This window comes from Athene cunicularia (assembly GCF_003259725.1).
Source record: "Athene cunicularia isolate RWA chromosome 3 unlocalized genomic scaffold, athCun1 chr3_part1, whole genome shotgun sequence".
Taxonomy (NCBI): Eukaryota; Metazoa; Chordata; class Aves; order Strigiformes; family Strigidae; genus Athene; species Athene cunicularia.
Genome location: NW_020799097.1, coordinates 13,438,771 through 13,462,504, shown reverse-complemented (window position 1 = coordinate 13,462,504; position 23,734 = coordinate 13,438,771). Strand labels below are relative to the sequence as shown.

General features: G+C 37.2%; 1 protein-coding gene across 1 annotated transcript in view; it reads right to left on the bottom strand.

The window, feature by feature from the left end:
- The window catches only part of NBAS (neuroblastoma amplified sequence), a 186,939-nt gene that overhangs the window by 107,801 nt on the left and 55,404 nt on the right, over window positions 1–23,734 (bottom strand). Inside the window, exons 30-35 of the mRNA XM_026846497.1 lie at window positions 23,499–23,722; window positions 19,804–19,916; window positions 15,941–16,054; window positions 5,958–6,071; window positions 4,921–5,078; window positions 2,696–2,794 (exon numbers count right to left, since the gene is read on the bottom strand). Coding sequence (XP_026702298.1) covers window positions 2,696–2,794; window positions 4,921–5,078; window positions 5,958–6,071; window positions 15,941–16,054; window positions 19,804–19,916; window positions 23,499–23,722 — 822 coding nt within the window. The remainder of the gene's footprint in view (window positions 1–2,695; window positions 2,795–4,920; window positions 5,079–5,957; window positions 6,072–15,940; window positions 16,055–19,803; window positions 19,917–23,498; window positions 23,723–23,734) is intronic.

The following is a 23,734-nucleotide window of genomic DNA, read 5'->3' as shown; positions in this document are numbered from 1 at the left end:
AATGCACTAGCTCCGACAGAATAATTACATGCATCTTTATCATAGCAATAAGGAATTTCCTTAAGAGTAGGAACCACCAAAAACTTGGAGAAAAGTCATACTGAAGTCAGTATGACAGCAATGTTAAATGACACACTTTTATCCAATCTGTGAATATACGTAGACAGCTGCTATCAAGATTTCTGCAAAAAAGTTTCAGAGAAAAAACTTAAAACAACAAAAATGAAATGATTTGGGGCATTTCAAGGGAGGAGGTTAAGGGAAGAATGACTGACAAGTATGACCAACTAGTGATGTACACTGGTATAATGAAAAAATTGGTAGGGGCAACTAACGATTCAATATTAGATGAACGTAAGAAGAGATAGAAGAAGGTCACTAAAGCTTTGAAAAGGAAAATTTATATACTTAAGATGGGTATTATTAATACAACAGAGAATGGGATGCCCAAACACATGTATCCTAGAAGCAGCTTAGTCAAGTCGATATAAGGAAAATTACATTTAGAACACCAATTTGAAAAGGGATCAATAAACAAGAGAAAAAACCCAAAACATTTGGCATCTCCTTAAGAAAAGGATTCTGTAAGTTAATCAGAATATAAGTGAAAAGGAGTAAAAAGAAAGGGAAAAAAAATCTTATAGTTTGTTTTTACTTTGAAGAAACTGAAACTGTGCAAGACAATAAATGTGAAGCATGAGGAATTAGCTGAAGTGGAACTATGGGGATTGCAGTTACAGGTTTCAGTTAAATCAGAGAAACTAAGTTATTGAATATATTGCGTTTCTAACATTTCAGATGTCTGTAACAATGGGAGGGTTACACAGTCACTAAATTCTTGGCTATGTTTCCTCCTGTGTCATTGCAAGACATAAAAGAAGCTATAAATCCCTATTAAGTCAACGGGGAAATAACAAAAAGACAGAATTAGCAAATATACAAAACTAATTTCATAGTATGATGGTCTGAAATATGGCATGCCAAGAAGCTGTATTAAAATAGAAAGAAAAAACCTCAATGCAGCAACATACAAACTTAGCAGGTCAACTGTCTGTCTACTTTCAATTCTAAACAACCAACCACAACTGAGGGAAAAAAAAATGAAAGATATATTGGAGAAAATAAGAGTGAATAGCTTTCTGAATGCAGATTCCACAGCATAATGATAATTGCTTGAGTAGATAATGAAGTTAATTAGTGAGTTTACTCAACTCTGATAAACCCCTGAATAAGTTTCCGAACCATTTATATGCATGTATAATTGTTCTGTCACAACACAGTCACAGTACTACAGCATATGAAAGGTGATGCATGACAAATTTGTTAATACATTAAAATATTGTAAACATAGGCATCTGCAGCCACATCAGAAGGTTCCACAATTTTATGTACATCTACTTAATAATCTTCCTCTCTGAGAAATTCCTTTACCAATTTCCAGAAAATATAAAGAATTCATGCCAGTGAAACAGACCTGTTCTTCATCTCAGCAACTCTTGCAGATACATAGTGTTTAGCTCTCTTCCTCTGAATACTGTTTTCAGTGCTATTTTACTTTCCTGCCAATCTGTTATATATATGCAAATATGTAAATGTACATATGCATGTATGTATACAAAGTATGCATGTATGCCTATACATATATAAAAAAATACACAAAATATAGACATATACATAGAAGTTAACTGTTCCCATTCTAATAACATAAAGGAAAGGTGTGGGGTTTTTAATCCACATGGTGTTAAATATATCAGACAAAGACTAGCAAGTTCTATCTACAGCTGTCATTGTTACAAGTTCCTCAAGGGTACAATGATGTTAAGGAGGCTGCAACTCAGACACTTTTCTCAAAAAGCCAGACTATGCAACATGAACCCCCTTTTTTTTTAAAAAAAAAAAACAACCTTTCTTTCTGAAGGTTACCCCCCGCTCCCCGATCTGTTTATCATCTACAGAAAAACTTAAACAGAAAACAGAGAAAAAGAATAAACTTAGAAGTTTCCACTCTGGAGATGATGAAAAAGGCATTCCTTTCCTTCATATACAGGTAATTACATCTTCATTAAAAAGAGAAATGTATTCGCAATTGTACATTTACAAACTTAAATCTGTTAAAATAATAAAAAATGGAAAGTAGAAAGATTAATAGATTTTTTTTTCCTTCTGCTCTGCCTGTATTCCCCACAAAACACTTAACGTTCCTTCTGATCTTACACATAAAAATAGTTTCACATGCATATATGAAAGTTATAAAACAGCAAAGAATCCATAAACTTAATGATGTACTGAACAAAGGGGAAAAGTACTTTTAATCAAAGACATTTTTTAAAGATGTAGCTCAAACATTTTCAAATGTTTTGCGTTGCAGTTGGGACCAATAAAAAAATCAAACCAACATTAATGTATATTGTTGCACTAAGTTTTGTCCACTTTCTTCTTTTCCTGCCCCTGGGTTTACATTTTTTTCTATGGTGCTAAAACTGTGTAAGAAGAAACAATGAAAAATCAGAACAGACTAAGTATAAATACATAATCTTGAACTTAAAACAATCTAAAACCAGACATTAGTAGATATCTTTAATGTTGCACATTTGATCTCATAAACTGGCAGATGTTGCTAAAATCTCAAGTTCAGCTCTTCAGCATAATGCAGAACAAAATCGTTATTACTTTAAAAGCTCTATTTAAAGCTTACCTCTGTATCCTTACTGATCAACGAAGAAGGTCCCGAGATAGTTACATTCTCACCTCCTTCTGAAGGAAGAAACTGGCAATTCACAGTCTGATAAAGGATCTATAAACACAAAATAAATACAATCTCTTAACTGTCAAATGATCAAATGCAAGAATTATGAATGATGTCACAGATAACCCAAGAAATTATGTTGTAAAAGCATCCATGACAAAAAAACAAGCGTGTAGGGGAAGACAGGGAGAAGAACACATAGGTATCTTTCACATCCTCTCACTGTTGTAGTCTCTAGAAAAACTGACCTTCCCTTCTCTGTGATTTTTGTGCAGTATTTTTCACACAATCTAAAAATATTTATTTTTTTTTAATTATATGCACCCTGCTGTACTACGTAGGCTAAAGAACTTCCATGAAAAAAACCACATTATCTGAACTGTGCTTCTGAGGTGCCGGACAACTCCACAGAGGCAAATGTCACACAAGATAACGATTTAGTGAGAATTTTAGCAGGCCATAGAACCAATGAAAGTCCACAAAAGACATTTAGAGCCATTTAATATCATCTGCTCATCATGATCTTCTGATAAAGATTTTTTTTGCATATATCTATCTACATATAGAGTGTTTGGACAAAACATGTAGGACCACGTTAATGAACAGAGCTGAAAAGATTATGCTTAGTTTACAGAGAAAGTAATAGCAGCAGCAGTTGATTAAATGGGCTTTGACAGAAATCACAACTTGGATTTGGTTTCCTTCGTCGAATACCAAATTAATCATCACTGTATTTTTGCTACAACTGATATTGCACTAACAAAGAAGCCTGAGCAACAGATTCAGTCTCAAGTTTTGTGAATAGAGAAGACAAGAATCTTTTCACTTGTTGAAGCGGGATTCAAGAGAGTAATAACCAGTGTCTGAGCAGCTACATGGCATTACATCTGAACATTAAGCCTTTAGAGGGACTGAGACAGTAATATAGAAGCAGTGACTTGAAGGAAAGTCTAACAAATTTTGGTTTATACAGTGCCAAAAATTTAACTTCAAATTCTAATTTTAAATATGGGCACATAAAGGGAGAAACAAGTTTCTACTTCTACATTGTACAGGTACCAATTCTGCAAAGATTACACTTGTGCTGAAGCTCGTAATTGTACCTACCTCTCAAATTTAAGTGCTTTCGTGATGGAAAAAAAAAAAGAAAATAGCATGCAAGAGCTAGACTTTATTTCAAATCCTTTGTAGTAGTTTATTCTGATGTTACCCTATTACTGAAGCAGTACAGACAGCCTTTATACATTGCCTGTATTTCTCATATGCACTGCTATACAACCAATTTTGTAAAGAAAAAGGCTACACACTTGCAACTGCCTTAATTAGACTATGTATGTACTGTAGCTATTGCTCCCTTCTCCTCCATTCTCTCTCTAGACACAGAATGCAAGGCCTCTAAGATGATTTTATTACACAAAGATAGATATGAACAACTCTTAGACAACTAAGGCAATTATGAACTCTTAAACACTAGCATACAGGCCATGCCACAGTTAGACTGAACGGAAATTTAACATTTTGACAACCTAAATTACTGCACTGCAGTTTCAAATAAAACTTTTCAAAAGGTTTTCTATCTCCTTCCATATCTTATATTGACATGTCACAATTATGTATCTTCACATGTATAGTGTGATCAGCTGAACACCAAAGGCATGATGCTATTAAGAAGTCAGTCATTGCAGAGTTAATAAAGATGACTCAGACATAAAACCTATTGTAGCTGGTAAAATCAGTACATGGCTGAAATCTGTGAGAAAATAATTTCATTGTATATTGGGTAGAGATCATAAAAATGTAAGAATAAACATTTCACATATATTTATGTGGGCATTTAATGAATTCGCATTACAAGGTGTAAACACCTAGAAAACACTGAAAAAGACTATTTAATCCATCTACAAATAAAACATTTGAATCAGACAATAAATGAAGAAATTAAAAGTAACAGAGAACAGAATTGCACTTCTACTTGAAAAGCCAACTCATCGCATAAAAATGCTTATAAAGAGACCTCATTTGTTGAAATATAACAGTGAAAGCAGAAAAATCAAGTAGAACAAATGTAAACTTTTTGGAGGGTAGAACTTAAGGGAATAAACTTTAAAATGAGCACAAGTCTCTTACGTTGGTAAGCACTGAACTTGCGTGAAAGAAGTTCCAGAAACTCCTACCTGGGTTTGCAATGAACTGCTCACTCCCAGCAACGCCTCTATGGCACCTGGAGGACAGTGTGTCAGAGCAAAAGCCATCAGCTCCTGACGCATACCCAAATCATGGTAGCCTTCTGATTGTCCAAGCTGACTGCATACTTCCCAGCTTTTAGAATAACCTGCAAGGGAAAATGTACTTCTGAGGTTGGTAAGCTTAACAGGAAGATGCTGCATAATTCTTAGTGGATGAAATAAAGTAGGGCATGTGGTATTGTTATGGACACTAACAACCCCTGAGAAAAGAACCATAAATACTCTGTAAAACAGAGATGTAACTCAACTTCAGACTGACCAAATGCATAGAAGATTCATTATTATCATACTGTAGATATCAGTACAATAGGCATCTGTAGGCCTACACACTATGTATTTACATATATAAATCATTTATAGATATAAAAATCATAATTTACTTCAGAGTATGATATTGGACACCTTACTGGAGTGGCTAAAAAAAAGTAAAATATATCACTCGATGTATTAAGAGAACCTCAATTCACCTCAGATTTTTCCCCCTTAATCTCAAGGCAGAAAAAAAAAAGCAGAAGAAACAAATCCCATCTTCCTTAATATCTTAATACTTATATGTCACTTATCTCTACTCATAACCCCACATATACAAATTACACAAATATTTTAAGAGTTTTGATACAAAGGACATCCAGAAGACATGCACATTCCTACTATCTGCAGTCAAGTATTTTTACCTGTTAGAGAGGTACAGTATAGATTGAATGAGAAGCTGTGGTTTCCTAAGGCATATAGAAAAGCTCCCTGAAGTTACATGTGTAATACTTCAGAAACTATCTTATTACATACAGTATTTGCTGTACACATTTACATTCCATGGAGAAGTCAGTTGACTTTCACAAACAAAATGTAACAGATTTTTCAATGAAATGGACCAGTCTGAAGTACCATATTTCTTAGTAAGCCAAGAGGTAGAACTCAGGTTTCCACCACCATCACCCCATGCCACTTCCATTTATTCCCTTCACCTGTGGCCATGAGCTCCTGGCAATGCATACTAGCTGCTTTGTAGTCCTGGAAACTGAGAGCTTGTTCCACTAAAAGGATTAAAACTTGACCTTTTCTCTCCATCTGATCGTCTCCTGTAAGAAAAATTCAACGTTTTTATCAGTAAAATGGAATAAACGGTCAACTTAAGCTTGCTACTTTATTTAAGAAAACTATATGCCACAACATGAAAAGCCTATCTTGAAGTCAAAGCAGAAACCAAAATATCTGCTCTTTCATGAACGAAATAATAGAAACAGTTATGTATTATTATGTATTTCAAAAAAACACTTCCATCATAGTTGCATTAAAAAAAAAAAATAAATAAAAAAAAGAGTACAGCATGTTATGTCTAGATTTAAAAAAAAGTTTGGAAAAACTGTATTTATGTGATGGCCAAGACATAAATCAAAATTGATAATTAAGGTAAGTGACATATAAATTAAAATTCTGACAGTGGAAAAAAAACCCAACTGCTATGAACTGTAGTAGAAGAATTATTTTGACATTTCTGCTTTCCTAAAGTACACAAAGCCCCAGTTTAAACTCCCACTTCATGGGGCCAAATAATTCATGAAATGTGGTAGGCACAACCCTACCCTCATAAACTGAGTAGAGCCGTAACTATTTTCTCACTCCATACATGCATCTTGATCACCAGAACTTCTGGACAATGCATATTCCCCCAGTTATGAGTCAAAAGTGACACTTCAGTCACTATTGATCTCTTCTGAGTAAAGCTTCATCAAGAATGATTGTCAAAAAACGTCATGACCTTAATTTTAATACTTCATCATTCACAGATGAAAATCTAATCAGACAACTTACCTCTTTTTCAGAGCCAGTTAGAATCAATATAAATAACATTTATACCTGTCACCTGTTACCAGTCATACTTTTTTTTTTTCTTTTTAAAATCTTTATTCAATTTTGAGAGAAGACAAGAGAATGGAAGTTATTTACTTTACTGATGTCAGCTGGTCCAATCTTGTGCTTAAAATAGTGTTTATGTCCATGCACTGTATGAAAAGGTGACTGAACATACACAGGGAAAATAATGTCATCCTATTCCTTTTAATTTAGGAAAGAAGGATGGCAAGAAGCTAATAAAAATGAGTGGATTTTTTCAATGCAAGCTTCTTGCTAATGCTTCTCCCCTATTATTAAAAGCGATTTTACACAGTCACTGCTGTTACAGTCATCTGAAAAGGGCACTCATTTATGAAACTGTATTGCTACAACTTGTGAAATGCAAATATTTCAGAAGGTTAAACAGCTCTGGTTTCAAAAACGATTTAAAGAATATATGTGCTTAAATTGTATAGCTGTTATTTTTAACTCTACTTTGCAGGTCCATCACCACAGGCAAAGCAAATTTCCTTTTAAAGCTTTCTCAAAGGAGGAGATACAGCATTTGTGCTAGAATGACATTCAGGGAAGTGAAGCTTCCCTAATTACTGAACTTAATCAAGATTCTCCTAATCCCAGCACATCATGACTAACTCAGCTGGGAAAACTAGTTGGCTTCCCATCATTTTATCTTTTGGCCTCTTGGTCTATATAGTGCCAACCACGATGTTCTAAATTAATCACATCCAAGGCTCTTCTGTTGCAAAATTTTACCCTCTGAAACCTGGGAATTTCTCATCCAGGCAAAAGTAATTACAGATGACAAAATGGTGCTTCTATCTTGCAAGCCAAATGTGAACTGTCATTTCTGTAAGAGATCCATACTTGCCATTCACCTCCTGACACCCACTTCACCCTGACAGGTTTACTACCTACAGAGAGATTTGACTAAGTAGCAGACACAAAAAGGCAAGAGAAATAAACTATTGTCCCTCAGATTTCAGCTAGACAAAATAATGACTGCTATTTATTACTACTTAAAAATCAGTGGGACTGGAGGGAAGAGATGAAGAACACTTGAAGCAAAGAAAGGTTTTCATTACCATGCTTGAGCAGCTGTCAACATACAAGTCCCCCATTCCCACTGTTTTAGCTAGTTAGTTTTGATGCAGTAGGATACATCTCTGCATGTTTTACGAAAGCACAAGCATAAAATATAAGGATCATTTTCCTTCCAGTCCACGGCTATACTTACTCATTTTATCTCCACTGTTGACTCATTTAAAACTTCCATTATTTTGACACACGCAGTTATGCCGCTCTGACATGACTAGTGAATCCCTTGCATCTCAGAGCCCGAGCCCTTTTTCACACAGATTTCATTGCCTCAATGGTGTAGTCATTTACAATACTACCCACTAAAGTTTAGAGGAATGATCTTGTTCTTCTATTCAAACATGAAAAAATTCACTGCTTCAGCTTTGTAACACCTCATTTCAAAATGTTTTCAATAACAGTCTTATAAAAGTGAAAGTTTTGAATTCTAAATTGTTCCCTTTGTGAATCTGACAGACATCCAAGATTTAAAAACAAGAAAGGTTCAATGAGAAAAACTATAAGAATTGTGACCTTATTACATTACATAGCAATTCTGCCTTAAAGAATCACAGAATCACCTAGGTTGGAAAGACCCTGGAGATCATCTAGTTCAACCGTTTGCCTAGCACAATTCCCACCTACAGCATATCCTTAAGCTCTAAATCGACACTACTCTTGAACAGCTCCAGGGATGGGGACTCCACCACCTCCCTGGGCAGCCCAGTCCAACACCTAACAACCCATTCTGGAAAGAAATGCTTCCTAATATCTAGTCTGAACTTTCCCTGGCGCAACTTGAGGCCATTCCCTCTTGTCCTGTCACTTTTTACTAGGCTAAAGAGGCTCACCCCCAGCTCTCTGCACCCTCCTTTCAGGGAGCTGTAGAGGGCGATGAGGTCTCCCCTCAGCCTCCTCTTCTCCAGACTAAACACCCCCAGTTCCCTCAGCCGCTCCCCATACGACCTGTGCTCCAGACCCTGCACCAGCTCCGTTGCCCTTCTCTGGACACGCTCGAGTCATTCAATGTCCTTTTTGTAGTGAGGGGCCCAAAACTGAACACAGGAATCGAGGGGCGGCCTCACCAGTGCCGAGTACAGGGGTCAGATCCCTTCCCTGTCCCTGCTGGCCACGCTATTGCTGACACAAGCCAGGATGCCATTGGCCTTCTTGGCCCCCTGGGCACACTGCTGGCTCCTGTTCAGCCGGCTGTCAATCAACACCCCCAGGTCCCTCTCTGACTGGCAGCTCTCCAGCCACTCCTCCCCAAGCCTGTAGCGCTGCTGGGGGTTGTTGTGGCCCAAGGGCAGCCCCCGGCATTTGGCCTCAGTGAAACTCCTCCAGTTGGGCTCAGCCCATGGCTCCAGCCTGTCCAGGTCTCTCTGCAGAGCCTCCCTGCCCTCGAGCAGATCAACACTCCCACCCAACTGGGTGTCATCTGCAAACTGACTGAGGGTGCACTCGATCCCCTCCTCTAGATCATCAATAAAGATGTTAAACAGGAGTGGCCCCAAAACTGAGCCCTGGGGGACACCACTCATGACCGGCCAGCAACTGGATTTAACTCCGTTTACCACCACTCTTTGGGCCCAGTCCTCCAGCCAGTTTTTTAGGCAGCAAAGTGTGCGACTGTCCAAACCTCAAGCAGCCATTTTTGCCAGGAGAATGCTGTGGGAAACAGTGTCAAAAGCCTTGCTAAAGTCAAGGTAAACAACATCCACAGCCTTTCCCTCATCCAATAAGCAGGTTGTCCTGTCGTAGAAGGAGATCAGGTTTGTCAGGCACACCTGCCTTTCATAAACCCATGCTGACTGGGCCTGAGCATCTGGTTGTCCCTTATGTGTTGCATGATGGTGTTTAGGATAAGCTGCTCCATCAGCTTCCCGGGCACTGAAGTCAAGCTGACAGGCCTGTAATTTCCCAGATCATCCTTCCAACCCTTCTTATAGATGGACGTCACACTGGCCAATTTCCAATCAGTCAGGACCTCCCCGGTCAGCCAGGACTGCTGGTAAATGACAGAAAGTGGCCTGGCGAGCACCCCAGCCAGCTCCTTCAGCACCCTCGGGTGTATCCCATCCAGTCCCATACACTTGTGTGTGTCTGTGTGATGCATCAGGTCACTGACTGTCTCTTCCTGGACTGCAGGGGGGTTGTTCTCCAGCCTCTGTATTCTGGCTGCAGAGGCTGGATTTCATCAATACAACTAATCTTGTTATTAAAGACTGAGGCAAAGAAGTCATTAAGCACCTCAGCCTTCTCCTCATCACTCGTTGCCATGTTTCCTCCTGCATCTAGCAGGGGATTGAGACTTTCCCTGGACTTTCTTTTGCTACTGACATACTTATAGAAACTTTTCTTGCTATCCTTGATTGCAGAGGCCAAATTTATTTCCAGTTGGCGCTTTAGCCCTTCTGATTTCCACCCTGCATAGCCTCACAGCCTTTCTGTAATCACTGTGTGTGGCTAGCCCCTTCTTCTGAAGGCTGTAAACTCTCCTTTTCTCCCTGAGTTGCAGCCAAAGCGGTCTTCTCTGAAGTCGGCTTCTCTTAGAGCACCTGGGGACTGCCTCCTCCTGAGCCATTAACACTTCCTTCTTAAAGAGCGCCCAGCCTTCCTGGGCCCCTGTACCCTTCAGGACAGCCTCCCAAGGGATCCTTTCAAGCAGGTGCCTAAGCAAGACAAAGTCAGCCCTTCTGAAGTCCAGGATGTCAGTCCTGCTTAACTCTCTCCTGACCTCTCTATTCTTAGAGAACTCTGTTTCATGATCACTGTGCCCTAGTTGGCCTCCAACCTCCACATCGTCCACCAGCCCTTCTCTGTTCACAAAGAGGAGATTCTGCAGGGCACCTTCATCCAGACTCAAACAAATCAAGTTCAGAAACTTGAAAGAATATATTAGGTTTTGTTTCACTTTTATTATCTGTGAAAGTTTGTGTGTGTTCAGCTCCTTTGGACTACTGCCTCATTACATCATAAGGAAAATGCGTTTATATACTAAGGGTTACTCCACCCAGTGTGATTTAAGTCTCCAAAGTTCTTTCCATATCATTTCATTATCAAGTTTAGCATTCAGATCAAAGTTGATACAAGCAGATATGGCATTATACGTTAAAGGAGATTCTAACAAGGTGGTTGTTGGTGTCTTTTCCCAAGTACAAGCGATAGGACAAGAGGAAATGGCCTCAAGTTGACCCAGGGGAGGTTTAGATCAGACGTTAGGAAAACTTGCTTCACCAAAAGGGTGGTCAAGCATTGGAACAGCCTGCCCAAGGAAGTGGTTAAGTCATTATCCCTGGAGGTATTTAAATAGATGTGGTGCTTAGGGACATGGTTTAGTGGGACTTGGCAGTGTTAGATTAACAGTTGGACTCAACTATCTTAAAGGTCTTTTTCACCCTAAATGATTCTATGATTCTATTACAAACGATGAGAGAAAAAAAATCTGGGAGTTCAGAAATAACAGAAAATCATTTTGTCTTGAAAAATAAAGGATGCTTTTTAAAAGTTTTGATCCAATTTGGGTCATAGAAAGAAAAAAAAGCAGCTTACAGAAACACTTTCGGTATGATGCATGCTATTTGTGAGTAGATGTATCTACATTATCTTGAGTGAAATCTTAAATGTCAAATGTTGTCAAAATTGTATGTATTACTTCAGAAATTCCACGTTACCTACGTTTAGGAGACCAGAAACCATCTGTATGGTTACTTCCACACGTGTCGGGCAAGAAAGTAATTGTTGAAACAAATAGATTTTAAAAATAAATTTAGTGGTTTAAGAATGTGAGCAAAGCTTGAAGTTACAAGAATTAGTTTATGGATGTTAACTAAATTACCTTAGAAAGTTGTGAGAAAAGAGAATAACTAACAGAAGACATTTCTAGAGAGCCTGACTCGAGAAGTAAAAAACAATGTTCAGTAGTTATTTTTGATACAAGGTGACAGTAGAGAAGATACTCTTAATTTCTGCTATATAAACTTTTTTTTCCTTACTACTACTCCTCTGTTTTCTAAGCAAGTAATTGCATAAAGTGAATTCTTTCACACCCTTTCTTAACTGAGAGTGTGGATTAAGAGAGAATCACAGGACATAGAACAGCTCCAGTTATCTGAGCAGGTGCAAATTTTCTGGCTGTCATGCTGAGCACACTCTCCCTCACTCACTTTGCCCATCTGTCAAATTAAGATAATACTTCTGCGCTTATTTTACGAAGGTAGTGACGTGAGGCTTGAGTGGAGTTTACTGTCATTAATCAAATATTTTAAAGCAATTAAGAAGCTAGCTGATATATCATTACTGAGGCAATATTTTAGCTTTGATAACTATTAATATAAATTCTATTGCTTGCTTTCAGTGCTGTTCTCTAAACAAATAGTATTCAGAGAACACAGCTCCCGAAACTCCTTGAGGATGACTATGTGCGCTCTACCCCTTGTATGCATAGCAAATGCATTCCTTTAGAATTGAAATTAAAATATATACGCTCACAGTATTTTATTGGCTATATATTATTACAGCATAGCATATACTATATATACACACACACATATGTATAAAGTTTATATAGCTATGGACAGATGTAGCAAGGTCTTTCATGATCAGTAATCAATATGCAGTGGAGTGGAAGGAGAACAAAGAGCAGGAAACAGATTCCTCCACTTAGCAGATAAAGCACAAGAAAGCAGTCTACTGTAGCTACACACAGTGGATTGGTAAGGGAAGGGACTGAAATTTGAACATGCATAACCAATACTGGTAAGTATGTTCCACAAGACAAAATTAGAACTTCTTTCACAGCAAAGGTGGCTCAAATCAGGATAATTGTATAAGTAGTGAAAACCAATTAGGGACAAAAAACAATTCTTCCTTCCAGAAGTGCTTTTATCTAATTCTTCATTAAACAAGTCCATAAAATTCAATCCCTAGATTATTTTTCAATATCCAAACTCATCTTAATATATCTCCATAAAACCATTCCCTTTTATCATGAGCTGTTAGAAATCGTTACCCTTTCCCAGTTGTTTTAAACCTGCTAACAAAGACTATTCGTGCTAAAACTGCAAGAAGGTTTTCCTTTTCTAATATTCAGTTTAAAATAAAATATTCACAAATCTTAAAATCTGTGTGAGCTGCCCTTTTAGCTACAAACTAATCTGTGGAATAATACTAGCATTTGTTATCATTCTTATGGCTACCAAGTTCTAAAATAACTCTCATTACTAACTAACTGCAACTCAATAAATAAAATTACACGTCAACAGATACAGAAATACCGTCTCTACATGTCTTGCTTGAATATGTTTTTTTATATCTACTATTACAATTTAAGAGCTTCTTCATTTACAGACTATGAGTAAGCCTATACCAGCATTCCACTTAAAAAAGAGTATTATTAAGCTAGCTATTAAAATAATATACAACTTTAAATTCAGTGTAAGGTTACCTATTTCACCACTCATTGGAAGTACATACATCAGTAATTAAGGACTAAAGACTAAAGCTTTACAGACTGTTTAATCTGTTGGGAAAATATTGCATTTGCATGCATGACTTAAAAGAGCAGTGACAATCGTGTTTCCTTTGTATGCATTTGGATACTCTTCCAGATACTTGTCACTGGGATACAGTGTCATGCACAAAAAAATTGCAGGAATAGTGGTATGCTGCTCATAGCTTTCAAGACCACAAAAACTTAAAAAGATTAAAGAAATACTGAGTTACTTAAAATGAAAGAAACCTGTTTTCCATCGCCTTATTTCCCACAACAAATAAGTTTAGATAAAATCACAACTATGGGATTCTCATACTGAATCCCTATCTTGCTTATAATTCAATATACTGTACAAAAATAGTATTTTTATGTAAATATTATGACTAGTTATCCCTCACTGACAGTGAAATGGCTTTTAATCACAAGAGCTTAAAGAAAAAATACCGCACCAAGCCACCAAAAAAAAAAAAAAAAAAAAAAAAAAAAAAAAAAAAAAATCTACCACATCCATCACCACAGAAATTCACTACTGGGAATGTTTTGTTGCTATTTTGTCCTTTCAAAAGCAACCAAGATATTTGTTTGTTTAGCATAAGAGACAAGAAAAGCAAATGTTAAAGTAGCTTATTCCTTCCCAAGATTCACTCTTGAAATATATTTTTACTACTAAAATTTCATACTTATCACAGGAACAACCAATAGCATTATTCCCAAGGTTAGGCATTAAAGTCACCATCAAAGCACCTAACAGTCTTAGAACAAGTATGCAATTTGTAGCATAAGTAGTACTTATTGAATCATTCACCTGCTTAAAAATTAACTAATCTCACACATTCATCTTCTGGTTTTCTCCAGTCCAGCAACCACATGGATGAGAAAATCAGGAGACCATTTTATCATCTAGTTTTACATACCTCTCTTAAATCTCTTTTTTCAGTGGCGTCTCATTAAGTGACACTGTGATTATAACACCAGCACACAGACATTACCATATCAGCGATCTCTATATGAAGTCTCTACCTAATATACATTGCCTCTCATCTTTCACTCTCTGGAGATGGGAGCCACGAGTTTGTTCCCTGTTAAAAGGTACATAACAGGGCACTGTAGATGCTGATCTACAACTAAGGCACTAGGGTAACAGTACTGGACAAAATACTTCGTGTTTTTATAATTCATCAAATCACTGTGGATTTGCTTACTTCTCTCATACAAAGAGAATTATTTAGAATCAAAAGGAAGGTAAAACAAAAATCAGCAGCATTAGCCTAAGGAACAAAGAATATTAAGAAAAGAAATTGACAGAATTTAACTTGATGTGGGAGGAAGCAGCGAGGAGAGGGAAAGAGCTGTACAACAATCTTGTCTTACGAATCAATATGGAGATTTTTTTTTTCAAAAGTCTTGCAAGCAAAGAAGAAAGAAGTTATGACCATCATTCTAGTGTTTTCTACAGAACAGATTACATGTACAATAAACAAATATGTAGATCGGGTCCTGCTATCTAACCGGGCACCATCCCCTGCCCTCGGACATCTTTCACCTAGCAGCACTACCTAACAGGAGCACTAAGCTTAGAGTCATGACAACATGTCCAGTGATTCCTTCCCTTAGGACCTAGGCATCTTGGGAGGTCAACAACTTAACTTCTGTACCTCTGTTTAACCCCCTTGAATATGGCCCTTGCTATATATAATACTGTGCAAAAATTGTCAGTACTAAGCTTCCTGAAAATTCAAGGAAAAAAAAAAAAATCTTACATGGTTTAACAAATATAGAAAGGAATTAGCCAGGCGTGCATAGTGACAAAGTCAGAATGCATTGATTTGATATACCACACTGCATGAAATACGAATTTCTATTCTATATTTCTATATTCTATTTCTACATCATAAAAATATAGCAATATTGTATTTGTAGTTGCACTGATGAAGTATTTTTCAAAAGCAAAAGGTCTGCCAGACACTTTAAGTAGGTTATCTAATAGGGAAAAAAAAAAAAATTCTAATATCCTTAGGACTCAATCCTTGAAGACGTTGCGCTTCTCAAATGAGTACTCAAGCTAACACATTACTTTTTGTGCACAAAGGAGATATACGAAGCATATACATAAGTCTACCATCTGAAGTTTATGCATTACAGATTACTTTTTTTCCCCTCCAACTTAAATGGGAATATTATTAAATCAAACTACCCTACTTCACAGAGACAATAAGATTTACTGGAATTTTAGTACTACCAATGAACTGTAACACAACTCTTCCAATCTGAAATGAGCTTTTACACAAAATTCAGATTAGACAAAGCTGTTTTTATTTTAAGTATTAGTGGAACATGAAAGCAGCTAACTCTATCAACTGCTTTACAGATAAAAATTTCTTTCATGTGTAGTATTTAGTTCCTTCCCAATGACTGCTCTTCCAGATGACTTTTTAGCAATATTCTTGAACACATATTCTAATGATCCATGCAAATGTCCTAAAGCATAACACAAATGCAATTCAGTGTCTTATTAACACGGCTCACCTGCAACCCTTAGCAAATTCGCAAGTCCCAGGAGCTTAGCAGACTGTTTATAGTTGGTTGACATCTGAGCAAGACAGTCCTTGATGAGACTAAGTCGATCCGAACATAAACGCACTGTTGAAAGAAGAACTGGTGTTAGCAACTGTACAAATGAACCATACTGCTGTATTTCTGTTAAACAATACAGGTGTAGAAAGAGGGCTAAGTAGTATAAGAATGCAAACACAATCTGAAAACCAGCCCAAAGTTACTTGCATGCAAATCCTACACTACAATGTATCCAGCCCCAAACACCAGCAAGTAAGGCTGGTAAAGGAGGAAGAAGGAGACTGACCATAATTAAAACTTGGTTTTAGTTTCAGATTTTCAGACTCAATGTTTTTAAATATGACTAACCACATACAATTTTTTTTAAAATGTCCCTTTTGCAACATTCTGAGAATGACTGCTAAAACAGACATAAACTTTAATTCAGAATGTTTTAATTAATTCATATTTCATACTACATTTTATTTTAGGGTAGACATCACACAGACTGAAAGAACTGTCATAGTCAAAATCTTCAGGCTGATTTAATTTACATAAATATTTCCTGCAGAGATGGAGGGATAGTCTGCAAATCACCAGGTTGTGTCAACCATATCGTGACAAGCATATAATTAGTGCTGTGTTTCAAAAAAGATTTTACCATGAACTAAACAATTGCCTTAATTGTATAATTTAATATCATGAACCAATTTCAGTGCTCTTTTTAGCTAGTTAGTGGGTGGCTAAGTTCAAGCTGCTGCTTTAAAAAGATAACATTTTCATACTATGCAAGTTCTCAAAACACAGTGGAACAGTATACAGATCTTCCACTTAATACTCAGTAAGACATTAATGTCTGCATGGGGGATAAGCCCAGTATGCTAATGAAGAGTTTAAAACATGATATTAGGCCTCTCAATACGAATAAAGAACTTGCATAATGAAAACTCTATTAATAAAGTTCTGAAAATCAAATTAGACTAAAACATATTAAGATGGAAAAGCAGGAAAAGGTTACACATTTAGTTTAATTCCTAATATTTTATCACACATATATTAGTATAAAGCAGTAAGATGTTTTCCTTCACTAATTGTATAAGCAAGATTTTTCGAAATAATCTGAAAAAATAGCATGGGTCAATCACTTTAATTAAAGATGGACTTTTCTTCACCTTTTACGTTAATAAGGAGTCTCCAAACCAGATTTTCTTAAAATACATGGTAATAGTAGTTCACAACCTTAACTGCTGAGTTTGCTAAAAGTACAAGGGGGGGGGGGGGGGGGTGTAACTGCAGAAAACTAAACACTAAAAAGTGCAAATAAAAGTCTATTGCTAATTCTTACTGTGGGAATAACTGACCCTTAATGTTATTTTAATGACATTCTATCAAAGTAACTGACCATTTAAAGGCTTTCATTAACATTTTAAAACATAATTTTAATCTTATTATTTTGATTTACATGAAAGATACTGAAGAAAGGGTAAGTCAGAATCATTAATGAAATAGCAAGCATGATTTCACATATTCTACTTAATCTAAATCAGTTGATACAGTATTATGTTGCCACTTTTGTCTAAATGATACCTTCATGACCACACCAAAAAAGATGAAAATATACATGTCGTTTTCTACAGGCTGAACACTGAATAAAAAAATAATTCTGCCCTAGATGTCAACAGCTCAATATTGCAAGATCTAGAAATCAAACATTCTCAGTCCCATAATGGTAAAATTTCTCAGCAGAACATATAGAGCATCACCTCGCTTTGAAGGAATACTTGGAAAAGAAGAGAACAAAAGGGGACATGTAGTATCAACAGCCACTAACAATACCCACCTTAGTTTCCATAGACCCAAAAGTGCTTTCCATAAACCCCAGTACTTCTCTGCACAATGCCAGAGGTACTCAGTGCTCTTCTCAGCCAGTTCTTTTAGAGTGCTTTTAATACCACTGTTTGTGTGGTTTCACACAGTTGCCCACGTACCATATATTCAAGCTTCACTAAAAGCCAGGTAGATGAGCTCTCTTGTATTTCTTTCACTTAGAAAAGTGAGGGTTTTTGTTAATAAAGTGTACTGCATTTGCATGGCAAAGTTCTGTTTGCAGAGGAGCTACAGGGGTGGCTTCTGTGAGAAGCTGTCAGAAGCTCCCCCATTCTGATAGAGCCAATGCCAGCTGGCTCCAAGATGGACCCACAGTTGGTCAAGGCTGAGCCCATCAGTGACAATGGTAGCACCTCTGGGATAATGTAAGGGTAAAAAAAAAAAACAAAAAAACAAACAACCTGTGCCGAACAGCAGCTAGGAGACAGGAGTGAGAATGTGCGAGAGCAACAACTGTGCAGACCAAGGCCAGTGAAGAAAGAAGGGGAGCAGGTGTTCCAGGCAACGTAGCAGAAATACCCCACGCCTGTGGTGCAGCCCATGGGGAGGCAGCTGTGCCCTGCGCCCAGGGAGGGAACGGTGGGGCAGACACACACCTGCAGCCCGTGGGGGACCCCACGCCGGAGCGGGTGGATGCCCGAAGGAGGCTGTGACCCTGCAGAAAGCCTGAGCTGGGGCAGGCTCCTGGCAGGACCTGTGGCCCCATGGAGAGAGGAGCCCCCGCTGGAGCAGGATTGCTGTCAGGACTTGTGACCCCGTGGGGGACCCGTGCTGGGGCAGCCTGTGCCTGAAGGGCTGCACCCCCTGGAGGGACCCAGTTCATGAAGAGCTGCAGCCCATGGGAAGGAGTCATGCTGGGTAAGTTTGTGGAGGACTGTCTCCTGTGGGAGGGACCCCAAGCTGGAGCAGGGGAAGAGTGTGAGTAGTCGTCCCCTGAGGAGGAAGGAGCAGCAGAGACAGTGGGTGATAAACTGACTGCAACCCCCCACTCCCCATCGCCCTGTGCCATTTGGGGGAGGAGGTAGAGAAAATTGGGAATGAAGTTGAACCTGGGAAGAAGGGAGGGGTAGGGGAAAGGTGTTCTAAAGTTTGGTTTTATTTCTCATTATCCTATTCTGATTTGACTGGTAATAAATTAACTTAATTTCCCCCGTTGAGTCTGTTTTGCCCATGACTAACCGGTGAATGATCTCTCCCATCTTGACCCATGAGCCTTTCGTTATATTTTTCTCTCCCCTCTCCAGCTGAGGGGAGTGACAGAGTGACTCCAGTGAGCACCTGGCTGACCAGAAAAGGTCATCTCACCACAAAGCCATGAGCTTTGTTAGCTTGGCACAATCTATAAGCAATAAGATATACTGCAATATATTCCATTTCCCCCTTTATCTCACTGTCCCTAATCATCCTTTCTTCCCAAATTCAGTCCAACAACTTTCCATAGCATTGGAGTCAGAGCTCCAAAACAGATTTAAAGTTATCAGAAGAAATATCTTGTAAAAGTTCACTTATCTTGTCATTGGGTTTTATATACTTCAAAATGAAACAGCCCAGTGGATACATTAAAACTGCCTACACATGAAGCACCAATCTCCCACCCATTCTTTTAAAGCTCATCAGCATATAAGCAAGTGCAAATTATTTTGCAAATAAAAGGTAATCTCAAACTACTTCTGCTGAAGTCACCAGAAGCTTCTGATACTCGGGACTTTAATAAAGAGTCCTGCTAAATGAAGTGCTAAAACACAGACTCTATACACAGACACCTTTCTTATATCAACCGAAAAACGTTTTTAAAAAAATTATTTTTTGGTATGTGCCTATACGCCATGTGGAGTCAGGGAAAGGACCCTTTATTTTACTCATGCAACGCTTATGCAATAATAAACTACGGCATGCGTATTTATGCCTGTGATGGAAGCAATCATTTAAAGAATAAAAATATGCAGTACCTTGTAACGGTAGTATTTTCACGCCAAATTCTTCAAGGTAACCGAGAGCACGAATGAGATCTAGCTCCTCCTGAATAGCACTCGGACAATCTACAATAAGTTGTAGACAGCACCTAAACAGGAAGGAAACAATTTTTTCCAAAAATTGTGGAATACATTCGAAGATAAATTTGTGGGAAAAGTTCACCTGCTAGTAAAAAAACAACAAAAAAAAAAAACCAAAAACAACCCCAAAAAAAACCACCAAAAACACCAACACCAACAACCTCCCCACCCCAGCAATTTACTGTGCTCATGAAATGTCATAATATTAATTAGTCTTGTAACATACATTTTAAGTGTTTGTCACTATATCTCTGTTACAGATGACTAAATGTTTTAAGAAAACTATATTCTTGGAATGCCACAACCTTCTTCACCTCGCTGTGGTAAGATCATAGCCTAAACGCTCTTGAATTCAGACCTGCAATGAATTTGAGAAAAGATTTTGAAGACGTGTACTTAAATATGTAGTTATTTAGGGAAACATCTCGCATATCGCTATTGTGTTTTGGTGTTGCCATACACTAGAAGATAAAAGTAAACATTAGTATGAATTTAATTGGAAGTGAAATGTGAGAGGCACCATCACAAATGCAGTTTCCTCAACTAGGTCCAGCAAGTAAAAAAAAAAAAAACCCTGATTAAAAAAAAAAAAAACAAAAAAAACACACAAAATTGCTCTGAAGATGAATTCATGCATACAATTACTAATAACAAATCATTTTAAATACAATTTTTAAATTTCATGTTTAATGAATATTATAGACATAATCAGCTTTTATATAAGTTTTTTAAACCAAACTTGCATTCTGGCACAGTGTGTTCATATGTAGCTTCATTAATACATTTTTAAGAAATAATCCACATGTAAAAGAGTCTCAACAATTTAAAATGGCTTAATTCATCATGCACATTAAATCGGGGAAGTATTTTATTTGTGCAGTTTGTCATATGGCTTTCATCTCTACATGTTAATTAAGAAATAGACATGTTTAAAAAAAAAAAAATTATGTTAGCTACATTCCCATCTGAACTGGTCACATTTTTCAGGAGCACTGACAAACATTTCAGAGTGAAGTGGAGATTAAAACAGGAGTGGAAGGAAAGAGAGCTAGCGAAAGAGAAGATAAATACATTCTGCCTGAAACAACTCACAGAGGAAGGTTACTAGGAGACCTACACGCTGTGGTAATTAAGTTACCATGAAAGAAATTATTGAAGTCAGAGAAGGACCAAAACATCTTATGAAACAGAATAAAACACATGGTCAGACATTCATAGCAATCATTTGAGCTATAAACTGCACATTCTGAACCTAACAGTAGAACCGTAAGATGGTCGTGGGACCCTTCTGAGATATTAAAAACAATGATACTTTGTATTTCAGGAGCCTGCTAATGGAAAAGGCTCTCAATAAGAGATTGAGGAAAGACAATACTCAATAAACCTTGATTTTATTACAATTTTAAATCCGTTTTTCACAGTGATTACAGAATCATAGCTTAGTTTGGATTAGAAGGGATCTTTAAAGGCTCTCTAGTCCAACCTCCCCTGCAATAGCCAAGGACATCTTCAATTAGATCAGGTTGCTCACCCTGTCCAACCTGACCTTGAATGTTTTCCAGCGCCTGGGCATCTACCACTTCTCTGGGCAAGCTGTTCCACTCTTTCATCACCCTCATTATGAAAAACCTGGGTTTTTTTCATCTAGTCTAAATCTGCTCCCTTTAAAACCACTACGTGTTGTCCTGTCACAACAGGATCTACTAAAAAGACTATCCCCATCTTTCTTATAAGCCCCCCCTTAAGTACCGAAAGGCCGTGCAATAAGGTTTCCATGGAGCCTTCTTTTCTCCAGGATGAACCACACCAACTGCCTCAGCCTTTCTCAGGAAAGATATTCCATCCCCCTGATGCACGTGCTTCATTGTGATTGCAGCTTTTGCACAGTGTAGCTAGTAGCCCTAGCATGCAAAATGTAAGAAAGCTCAACTGATTTTAAAAAGTAATAAAAAAAATTTTATCCATATAAATATTCATATATTTAAAAATAAAAATGCTTGGGCCTTTTAGGCCTCCAAAGTAAGTATTTACATAGAGTGCTTATACACAGTAATGACGGTCAATAAACTACGTCTTCAATAAAAATACAGAAATAGAGCTAGCATTATAAAATTAATAGTGTAAAAATGAGTCTTCCAACCTTCACCTAAAGCAATAATGCCTTTATTGAATAAGCAAACAACAAAACCCCACAAGAAAAAAATCCCTCACACTCATCTGTATGTGCATCTGAGATGGAAGAGAGAAACAAGCTGCTAGTTATTAGGGAGAAGATGACAATGCTTTTTCAGTCATTTTCTAGTTAATTTACGGATAATGTAACCATCACTCAGGGCAAACTGCAAAAATATTCTTCCTTTAACCCCTAACAGAATAGATGATATGTCAATCTATAAAACTTTATAATAACAATACAGGAATGTAGGAAAACTAATTAACCTTTTTCAAATTAAGAAATTACAAACAGTTTGACTGTATTACTATAGTCAGTACTCAGAAAAATCTGGTAACGTGTATGTACATACCATTATTGGTCAAAATTAATTTGTATCTTGAGGGGAAGAAAAATAATTTGGTCTTTTTCTTGTAATTAGTAGGTAAGTGTACTCATGTCTAAGTGAAAGTAGTACTTTATGAAGGCATGTCTTCCTTTGTAGTTAAGTATTTTTGTTTGGTTACAGGATTTTATTTTGTTTTTTCCTGTTTGGATTGTTGTTTTTTTGAGTTTTCTTTAAAGTGCATTAAGGAAAAAGGAAAACTCATTTAGGTTAGTACATAACAACAATAGCAATGAAACAGCAATTTCTTATAATAAAAGGAAAAAGCTGGAAATACTAAGACATGCCTCTGTTTTAAATATTTAGGGTAAATTAAGACATCAATCTTCTATATAGTTAATACACAATTATTTTACCTAACTGTGTTTTAACTGTGAAAGAAAATACTTCCATATCTAAATCTATACAAGAATGAACACCCACCCACACTGCAACCTCCAACGCTGCTCTGTTCTTTTCTGAAGGATTATTTGGCTTACTTCTTCTTGTAACAAAGAAAGGCAGATAGCCTCAAATGAACTCTCAGAATCAGGAAAGACCAAAATAAGAAAAGAAATGAATGACTCATCAAAATGCTATTTTCTATTCTGATAGTAACTGGGGGCCAGAATTGTGGTTTAATACCATAACATGAAAAAGGTTCAAATGACACACACAAAAATCTTCTTATCCACAGAGAAAGACTTGCACACTTCAACCTGAATCTTGTTACAACTCATTCCAGCAACCACGGACTGCAGTGGTGTACACACATACACAAAAAGCAAGCAGGACAGGATATGGGACGACCAACACAGACACAACAAAACAACCCACAAAAAAACCTCTCCAACCAAAAAAAAAAAACCAAAAAACCCACCAAAACAAAACAAAACTTACAGAAGCCAAAGATACTGTTTCCATTTGCCATGTAATTTTACATGAGGAGAAATAAACTCACATAAGATTCACCCCCTCTTACAAGGAACATAAAATTCAAGTTTCAATTAAAAGAGCAGTATGTATTCATGCATATGATAACCATAAATATACCTGGCCAAATCCATACAGCTATCCGTCAAACTTGTTGAAGAATTGAAATATTCTCTGCCAGCAGCCAAAACTAGTTCAATACTTTTACCATAGCTGACTCGGTACTGTGGCTTTCCTTTTGATGAACTTGGTAGATCCATTGACAAAATACTGCAATGCATCATTTCCCCAGCCAGGTGGATATTGTCTATACTGCTTGAGCATAGAAGACTTTCTGTGAGTATCTAAAAGAAAGA